General features: G+C 54.1%; 1 protein-coding gene across 9 annotated transcripts; it reads left to right on the top strand.

Annotated features, from left to right (window-relative positions):
- Positions 1-9457, top strand: GIPC1 (GIPC PDZ domain containing family member 1). 9 transcript variants are annotated; one of them, XM_074338112.1, is made up of 9 exons: positions 1-194; positions 2368-2421; positions 3864-3946; positions 5875-6195; positions 6870-7055; positions 7127-7307; positions 8056-8168; positions 8492-8573; positions 8689-9457. In XM_074338112.1, the coding sequence occupies exons 4-9, from the start codon at positions 5908-5910 to the stop codon at positions 8838-8840; spliced, it is 1002 nt and encodes a 333-aa protein (XP_074194213.1). In that variant the 5' UTR covers positions 1-194; positions 2368-2421; positions 3864-3946; positions 5875-5907; the 3' UTR covers positions 8841-9457. The 9 variants fall into 9 exon arrangements, with proteins under 9 accessions (XP_074194213.1, XP_074194214.1, XP_019601719.1 ...); XM_074338114.1 differs by having other exon boundaries at positions 4-194; positions 3864-3951; positions 5875-6302; XM_019746155.2 differs by having other exon boundaries at positions 5-194; positions 3864-3951.
- Positions 9458-9688: the final 231 nt, after the last annotated feature.

Here is a 9688-nt window from a genome sequence, read left to right as displayed (position 1 = left end):
TCTGGAATGTTTCCGTCTGGTCCACCCGGAATGGGGAGGAGAGGCAAGGATTGGCCGCGAGCTACGGGAGGCCGTTCCTGATTGGCTGGGAGCGGGCGCCGGCCCCGCCCCCCGGCCCCGGCTGCGGGAGAGGCCCGGACCAGAGTTTGCGGAGGGCCGAGCTGGGCGCGCGCAGGGCGGCGGCGGCGGCGCAGGTGAGTTTCACGCGCGGGCGAGACGCAGCTGGAGGTCTAGGCTGGGCGAGGGTATGCCGGAGGCCGCCTCCCAGCTGGGCGCCTCCCTTCCTGCTTGGGGTAGTGGGCCAACGCCTCCACTGCCAGGATGGGGTCTCCAGCCGCACCCCTGACTCCTGCACCCTTTTGGACAGCCCCCACTCTGGCGGGCACAGGCGCGGGGTCTGTATTTCTGAGCCCTATCTGGGGCACCTCCCCGGAGCTGGCCTCATCTCAGTCTTCCAGGGCTTAGGGACGCTTGGGAAGGTCCGAGGTCCCGATAATAACAATGAAAAAAATCATCCTCACTAACATTGATTGAACACTTTTGTGTCAGGTAATTACTATGAGGATCGTTGAATTTAAACACCTCATAGAAGGAGCTGTTACTTCTTTTAAGAGTGAAGCAGCAGACCCAGAGAGGTAGAGTGACTTGCCCAAGGTCACACAGCTAATAAGCGGCAGATTTGGGACTCAGTCCCATTCCTCAGAGTGAAGAACTGGAGTCTCAACCACTAGACTACATGTCCAGCGGCTCCATGGCTCAGATGTTCCTGAACAGCTCCTGTGCGTACTGCACTGCCTGCTACCCCCTCCCTACCCCACCCCTCCACACACACACACACACACACACACCATACATACCATGTGGGCCACACCTGCTGGTCTTTGCTTCTCCCCCCATGCTCTTTCCCCCACCAGAGGTCACCAGACACCAGCCGCTCAAGCAATAAACTGAGCCCGTATTCCTTCTCCCTTGAGCTGGAAGGCAAGGCTGGTGTACTTGGGTCCTGAGAAGAGAGTGATGTATTCAAGGGACATAGGCAGGGAGCCAGGATGCTGGGGTCCTGTGCCTGCCAGGCCCCCCTAGGAAGCCTGGGCCCAGGCTGGGGAGTAGGCGTTCTTTCCGGAAACACCCAGGAGCCGGTTTTTCAAGACTGAATCAGAGGCCGCCTGCCCTCCTCTCCAAAGCATTCCCCTGTTGGAAAGGGGAGCCTGGGTGTGGTGTCCCCCCTCCCTGAGAGATTGTGTGAGCTCCCAGGAACCCTCTGCCCCTCTTCCTGCTTCCCCGCCACTGCCATTCTGTGTGGCTGTGGAGTTGCTAAGTTTCAGGCCCTTCCCAAGGAAGAGAGGGTAGGGAGGCTGGAATTCCAACTAACCTGCTTGGTGCCCAGGCTGAAACTCCTTTTCTCCGGTCCCCACAGGTGAGGAGAGCCTGGGAATGTGGGGAGAGGGTAGCAGTTAACAACTCCACGGCAGGCATGTTCTGAGGATTGGGGGATTCAGAGAACAGTCAGAATGAGGATATAAGATATGTTCATTCATTCTACAAATATATCTTGAGCACCTACTTTGTGCCAGGCACTGGCACAGGATTTAATAGTGAACAAGTCAAAAATAAGGATTTTGAGGGGGGAGCTGCCATTCTAGTGGTGGAAACAAGCAACAAGCTAACAAATTAAAAAGATACCTACAGATGGTGGTAAGTGCTATGAATAATATATGAGGGGGTGACATGTTAGAAACTCTGGTCAAGGGGGATTCTCAGAGGAAGTGACTTTGGAGCCGAAGCCTAAATGACAAGAAGCAGCCAGCCCTGCAAAGATCAGGCAGAGGGCACAGCCAGGGCAAAGGCTCTGAGGCTGGACCAAGCTTGGAATAGGGTAGCTGGGGCAGGAGATGCAGCTGAAGCAGCAATTCTGCAGGAGTCTGGGCTCACATTAAGGAGTTTGGAGCTTTTACCCAGTCAGGTGGGAAACTGTTGTAAGATTTGAGGCAGGGGAATGATGCGATCTGGTGTACGTTTTAAAATAGGACACGAAGTTAATAACAGCCTGAGACTGGAAGACAAGAGTTCTGCCAGGGCAACATGTAATTAAGTTCATGGGCCTGAGCCGTCTGGACCACAGGGACAGTTCCAACAGGCTAAGGCAAGCCAGGGAGGCTGCCTAGAGGAAGTAACCTGGAGTAGGCCCTGGCAGGCAAAGAGGACTGAGATGTTCCTGGGCAGGGCAGGGAAGGAGGCAATATAATGACTAATAATACAAACAGTTTCCTTGAATGGAATGTCATAAAATGCTAAGCAGGTTGCATGCATAATCTCTTTGAATCCCCATAAGCACTCTGACAGACAGGAATTCTACCTATTCTTCAGATGAGGAAACTGAGGCTCCGTCAAATGAAGTGACTTGCCTACAGCCACTCCCTGGTAAGTGGCAGGGGTGGGTTTTGAACCCAAGCCATTCTGCCTTTTCTGGCCTGGAAGGCAAATTCATTAATTACCCACTTTCCTCACCATCGTTATTCCTGCCCCCCCCAGGTGAGGATGAGGCAGCCAGCCTGAACCAGGGCAGCAAGTGTGGACAGAGGGAATAAGGAGGTTGGGAATTGGTGATCAGGATGTGGGGGCCCTGGGTAAAAAGAGGAAGTTAGTCTCTTCTATGTTTATAGATGGAAATAGTAATAATCGCCAACATTTATGGAATCCTCATATCGTGTGCCAGGAACTGTTCCATGCATATGTATGATTTCCTTAGAACTCAAAGAGCTTAAGACACTTGCTCAAGGCCACACAGCTATTAAGTAGTGAAGCCAGATTCCAGACTCATGTTCTCAGCATCCTGCCTCCCAGTGTATGATGAGGGAGGGGACCCAAGGGAGGTGATGATGAGGATTTTTTTTTTTTTTTTTTTTTAGTATCATTGAGCGTAATGAGATAACCGGAGGAGGCAGTACTCATTCATTCAGAATTTATTTTTTGTCTAATAGTCAGTGAGTGCCTACTGTGTGCTAGATCCAGTGATGGGTACTATCGATAGCCGTAACCAATAAAAGAGTAGTACTTAGAATATATAGTATTAGTGTCCAGAATATATAAAGAGTTCCCACAAATCAATAAGAAAAAAGATAGGACATGCAATTTTTTTAAATGAGCGAAGACTTAAACAGGCAAGTCACAAAAGGGCAAATCAAAATGGTTAGTAAATGTGTTAAAAGGTTTTCAGCATCATTGATTCTCAGGAATGAAAAATAAAACCACAGTGAAAGGTGAGAGAGATACAGTCCCTGTCTCCGTGGCTGGACGAAGTACCAGCCCTGTGCCCAGCAGGGATAAGGGACCACAGAGGTGGGGCTTGTGCTTTTGCTGGGGAGACGAGACCCTCTTGAGGGCAGAGACTACAGGGACTGGTGGGACGGTCAATATTAGGCTCCTTCCTTCATCCATTCATCATTCAACAAGTATTTATTGAGCACCATTCTCTGCACTGAGAATATAGGTACAAATAAGACAGACAAAATTCCCTGAACTTTCAGAAAACGATGAACAGGATAAATGAATGAAATATATTTTCCACCTGAAAGAGGTGAAAGAGTGAGTTGTGTAGATACCAGGGAGCATAGCCAGTGCAAAGACCCTGAGGCTGGACTGTGCCTAGTATATTGGAGAAACAGGGATGGGGCCAGGCCTGTGTGACTGGAGGGAGTGAATGAAAGGGAGAGTGGCAGGAGAGGAGGACAGGGAGATGACGGGGGCAAATCTGTAGGGGCCTGTGAGCCGAGGGGAGCACCTTGGCTTTTACTGCGAGTGAGTTACGAGCCCTGGGAGGGGTTGGAACAGAGGATAGATGTGACATGGCTTCTGTTTTACAGGATCACTCTGGCTGCTGTGTTGACAAGAGAACGTGGGGGGCGAGGGCGGAAGCCAGAAGACTGGGAGGAGGCAACTGCATTAGTCTAGGTGAGTGATGCTGGGGCTGGACCAGGTGATACCAGAGGAGGTGTTGGAGAATAGAGGAATGAATGAATGAACAAATGAACAGATGCATGACGATGGGTGCAGCCCACTGAACTACTGAATCCAGAATAACCCCTGGAAGAGGCAATCCGAAGGGAGGGAGCAGGAAGTCCCCTTGACACAGAAAAATGTAATTTGGCATAATTTGATCCTCATCACAACCTGGCCAGGTGGATAGAATGTCCCCATTTGCAGATCAAGCATCTGAAGTCCAGGAAAATGGAGTTGCTTAGGGGATTGAGCTTTTTGGTTATGAACTTGGGCTTGGGAGTCAGACCTGAGTGTGCAGCCAGTCTCTGTGACTTTGCATGTGTTACTGAAAAATGAAATCCAAATTCTTTCCCCATCTATAAGGCCCTGCACAGTTGACCAGTGTCACCTCTTTTACCTTCCCACTTCATGTTCTCCCATCGCTCATTCCACTCCAGCCACACTGGTCTCCAGCTGATCTGTGAGCCTGAGTCTGCAAGTCTACTCAGAGCCTTCCGTGGCTGCCACCTTAGTCAAAACAAAAGCTCAAGTGCTCCCTGCAGCCCACAAAGCCATGCTCCATTTGCTTGTCACCTCCCTGCTCTCACCTCCTCCTGCTGACCCCGTTATTCACTCTGTTCCAACCACACGGGCCTCCTTGCTGTTCTTCAAACATGCCAAGCATCTCAGGGACTTTTGTACTGGCTGTTCCCTCTGCCCGGAACACTCTTGCCTCACATCCTCATGTGGATGCTTTTTCCTGTCATTCAGGTCTCAGATTCAGCTGCACCTGCTCAGCGAGGCCCTCAATAAAACTTTTCTTGTTTTATTGTCTTCATGGGACTATTAGAAGTTATATTAGATACTTACACCTTTTCCTCTGGATGGTGTGCTTCTGGACAGCACCGACAGAACCCCAGCTAGCCAATAGAGCACCTAGGAGTGAATTAGGAAAAAGCAGCCCTTCCTCCCAGCTCATGCATCACCATACGAGGGTCTGATGCTTTTGCACAGGGAAAAACCTGTGTAACTGCACACGTGGCACGAGTCAGGGACCTTGCTTGTCTTATTGAAAGCAGGACCTAAAACAATGTATGGACTATTTAAACACCCCAGAGATATTTGTTTGATGGGAGGGAGAGAGTGAAAAAGAGAGCAAGAGTGTGGGGGAGAGGAAAGAAAAAAAGGTATCAGTCTGGATAGGTTTTGCTGCAGGAACAACCCCTAAAATTTTAGTGGCTGAACTCAACAAAGGTTTAATTTTCTTTTCTGCTCCATGTCCATTGCAGCGAGGTGAGAAGTTCTGTTCGTTGTAGTCACTCAGGGCCTGTCCTGATGGAGCTACCACCACATCAAATGTGGCTGGTCACCCTGCCAGGGAGCAATAGACCTCTGGAGGGTCTTGCTCTAGTAATTAAATGCTGCAGTCCAGAAATGTCATGTGTTACTTCCTCTTGCAACTCATTGTCCAGAACTAGTGACATGTCTGCCCAGTGATGAGGTCAATAAATGCCATCTGCCTATGTACTTTGAAGGGAGAGTCAGAAATATTTTGCTCACAGCACTAATGACTGCAACCTATAGAAAAAGAAACTTAACCACTCTGATCTCCATTTTCTCGTCTGTTAAATGGGTGTAATTGTAGCATAATATGATCCCTCCATCACGATGTGGTATGGGGATTAAGTAAGGCCATGGAGCAGTTAGCACAGGGTTGTAATAGATATGAGCTGCTATTACTTCTGTACGAGTGAGTGTAAAAGTGTGGGAACTGGGATTTGAACCGAGGCTAGTCTGTTCTCTGAATATGTCATGGGGCCTGTAGGGTGCTAATGGTGGGGGAAAGGGAGCCTGGGGCCAATGCCCAGGCCCTGAGCCCACTTTTCTGCCCTGCAGATCTCCTGGGCGCACCCCCTCTTTCCGCTGCTCATGCCGCTGGGACTGGGGCGGCGGAAAAAAGCGCCGCCTCTGGTGGAAAATGAGGAAGCTGAGCCAGGCCGCGGTGGGCTGGGCGTGGGGGAGCCAGGGCCCCTGGGTGGAGGTGGAGCAGGAGGGCCCCAAGTGGGCTTGCCCCCTCCTCCCCCAGCCCTGCGGCCCCGTCTCGTGTTCCACACCCAGCTGGCCCATGGCAGTCCCACTGGTCGCATCGAGGGCTTTACCAACGTCAAGGAGCTATACAGCAAGATTGCTGAGGCATTCCGGCTGCCAGTTGCTGAGGTACCCACCAGGGAGCACTGGGGCCCTGATGGTGGCCTAGAGACCTGGCTGGGCGTGCCTCCTGGTCCTGAGCTGGGGGCTCAGGTGCTGAAGCTGCAGATGCTGAGGTCTGTGCCCCAGTGAATTATGGGGAACTGGAGGCGACTGGGTGCTGAGTTTCCATCAGGCATTGGGAAGTCTGCTCCCCAGTGGATTATGGGAACTGATGGTCAGGACTGGATGCTACATTCCCACCATGTATTGTTTGCGCCCCAGTGGATTTTGGGGGCTGGAGGTTAGGTGCAAGATTCACTTCTCCATGATGCATAGGGAAGCAAACCCCAAGGACTTTGGGAAATGAAGGGAGGCCAAGAGGGCAACCGTAGGATTGAGCAAGAAGTAGCTACAGGGGTCTCAGTATGCCTGGTGGGTGTCGGTGCCCCTTTATTCATTCCACAAGCATTTACAGAGCACCACAGTGGGCCAGGCTCTGTGCCCTGCAACCAGCAGGGAGTATTTGCTAGGACAAATGCCAGTCCTAGCAGAGCTGACAGTGGAGGCCCTACCTTGGTGTGGAGGAGGTCAAGCACGGGAGTGGGGACCTTCAGGCCTTTCTCTTCTCTCTTCCCCCTCAGGTTGGGGCTGCAAAGGGCAAGGGAGGGAAGGTGAGGGTTGAGTGTCTCCCACCTCTGCAGGTGATGTTCTGCACCCTCAACACCCATAAAGTGGACATGGACAAGCTCCTGGGGGGCCAGATTGGGCTGGAGGACTTCATCTTCGCCCACGTCAAAGGGCAGCGCAAGGAGGTGGAGGTGTTCAAGTCCGAGGAGGCTCTGGGGCTCACCATCACGGACAACGGGGCAGGCTACGCCTTCATCAAGGTGCTTGAGGTTAGGGCGGGCTATAGGACCCAGGGGCGGAGCCACGGGGCTGACAGCTCCTCTCCCCGCAGCGTATCAAGGAGGGCAGCGTCATCGACCATATCCAGCTTATCAGCGTGGGTGACATGATCGAGGCCATCAACGGGCAGAGCCTGCTGGGTTGCCGGCATTACGAGGTGGCCCGGCTGCTCAAGGAGCTGCCCCGAGGCCGTACCTTCACGCTGAAGCTAACAGAGCCCCGCAAGGCTTTTGGTGAGGGTCTGCCACCTTAACCACCATAATCACCCTGTTTACTTGGGTCCAGGCTGCAATTCCAGAGGCCACCAGCAGGTGGCGCCCAAACACAGCTCGCCAAATTAGAAAGGGGCAGCTCCGCCCTACCTTGGGGAGGGGATGCTGGCTCTCCGCCCAGCCTGGGAGGAGGGAGGGGGCAAGGAGGAAGTTGCCCCCACACCCAGCTTCCAGGAGCCATTAGCCCAGCCAAGCGCCCCCAGCCCTGGCCAGCCCCCCACCCCCGAGAAGCCAGGCTTGGCTGCCTGTGCCAGGCCCCCCACTTTTCAGTCTGGCTTCACTAACTCTCAGGAATGAGCTGGAGGCCCCTGGGGTTGGGGTGGGGGTGGGGGACTCTGAAACACTTCCCCAGGCAGACAGGGCTGGTCCTTGGCCCAGCAGCTTATACCCCCTTGGCCTTGGGGAAAGCAGCTAGAGACGGAGGCCCCACCCCCTTCCTGTCCCTCAGGCCCTGGGAGCAGATGTGGCCGCTCCAGTCTCCCCTCCAGCCTTTTTCATTCCCAGCCCCTGGGTGCCCCTTCCCCATCTTTGCCAAGCCTGAGTCAGAAGACCTGACCTCCTAGAGTCACCTTAGCCCCCACCTGCCCCTGGAGCCTGCAGAAGCTTGGAGAAGGTAGAGGGGGGTCTAGAGCCAGGATGCCAGGGTTCCTGCCCAGAGCATGCTGGAATTGGGTTTTCCCCACCCTCACCCCTCCCCTGCCTCCCACAGACATGATCAGTGTGCGTTCAGGGGGTGGCCGCCCGGGCTCTGGCCCCCAGCTGGGCACTGGCCGAGGGACCCTCCGGCTCCGATCCCGGGGCCCTGCCACAGTGGAGGATCTGGTGAGTGTTCCAGCTGGGCCTGAGCCCCCTTCCCTGCACATTCACAGGTGGCAGCGTCAGCTGATAGCTCAGGGGCTCCAGGCACTGGATTCAAATCCACCTCTGCCTCCCCCCAGCTCTGGGACCTTGGGCAAATGGGCCTGTTTCCTCATCTGTAAAATGGGGGGTGGATAATAATACTGACATTGTCAGAGTTGTCGTGAGGATGAACTGTGGGTTAATATACATAAAGTGGCAAAAAGAGACCTGGCACTTAGTGAATACAATTACAGTTACAGTCACGTTATTATAATACCACTGTCTCTTCTCTCCCCTGTCTCTAGCCCTCGGCCTTTGAGGAGAAGGCGATTGAGAAAGTAGATGACCTGCTGGAAAGTTACATGGGCATCAGGGACACGGAGTTGGGTGAGTAGGTGGCACTTCATCTGGGTAGGGATGGGAGTCTGGGGGAGGGGGCTTCTAGGTCCTGTGGGCACCTCTGCATCTGTGCCTCCATTCTGCTCCCTGCCTCACCCTCCAGCGGCCACCATGGTGGAACTTGGGAAGGACAAGAGGAACCCGGATGAGCTGGCCGAGGCCCTGGACGAGCGGCTTGGTGACTTTGCCTTCCCCGATGAGTTCGTTTTTGACGTTTGGGGTGCCATTGGGGATGCCAAGGTCGGCCGTTACTAGGCCTTCTGGTGGACCTTGTGATGACCTGGGCCCGGCCTGGTGGGAGCTCCTGGGGTGGGGACACCAGTATCTGGCTTTGGCCTGGCCCAGCAGCTCCAGGACAATGCAGCTCGGAGGTGGGGCTGAGCCCCTACCCCAGCCCAATTGGTACCACCCCCTCCCTGGTTCCCAGCCTGGCTGGGGTCCCAGCTGCCCCCCACCTCAACCCCCATTCCCCACCTACCTCAGCCGGGTCAGGCGTGGGGAGGGATGAGCCAGATTGGACAGCCAGCTCCCGCCCCTAACACTTTCCACATCAGCTGCCAAACTGGTCCCTCTGTCTCCCTGGGGCCTCAGGTTCTATTTGGGGGTCCTGGCCTCCCTGGTTTCCTGTTGCAGGGAATCTAAAAAGGGGGCTTCCCCTTCAGCAAATGCAATAATACCCTCCCACTATCCCCCTCCAGAGGAGCCCCCTACCTCTGCATTGAAACACAAATCTGCTGTGAACCCCCAACCTCCCCACCCCACGCCTGTGTTTCTTTCAGCCCAGCCTCCAACAGACTGGGCGGGTGGGATGATGGCGGTGGGCTTTTGTATCTGAATTTGCTGTCTGGAACATAAAGACTCTATCTGCTGTTGGACCTGTGTGGTGACTGAGGGGTGGGAGGGCAGGGTGGGCCTGGGCTGGGAAAGAATGTAACAGCTGAAATCCATCCTCCTCTGGCTCCAAATTGAATTAGGAGCTGGCCTGGGCCGCCTGCCCCCTCCCACCCGTTCCAACTGATGAGGCTCCTGGCCGCAGGCCACCAGGCTTCCAGGCAAGGCTGGAGCTCTGGGCCTACTGAGGGTTCAAGTCCTGCTCCCTTTTG

The sequence above is a fragment of the Rhinolophus sinicus genome, linkage group LG07 (genome assembly GCF_036562045.2).
Source record: "Rhinolophus sinicus isolate RSC01 linkage group LG07, ASM3656204v1, whole genome shotgun sequence".
NCBI classification, from domain to species: domain Eukaryota; kingdom Metazoa; phylum Chordata; class Mammalia; order Chiroptera; family Rhinolophidae; genus Rhinolophus; species Rhinolophus sinicus.
Note: the sequence above shows the minus strand (reverse complement) of the source record. Positions and strands in the feature narration are given on the sequence as shown.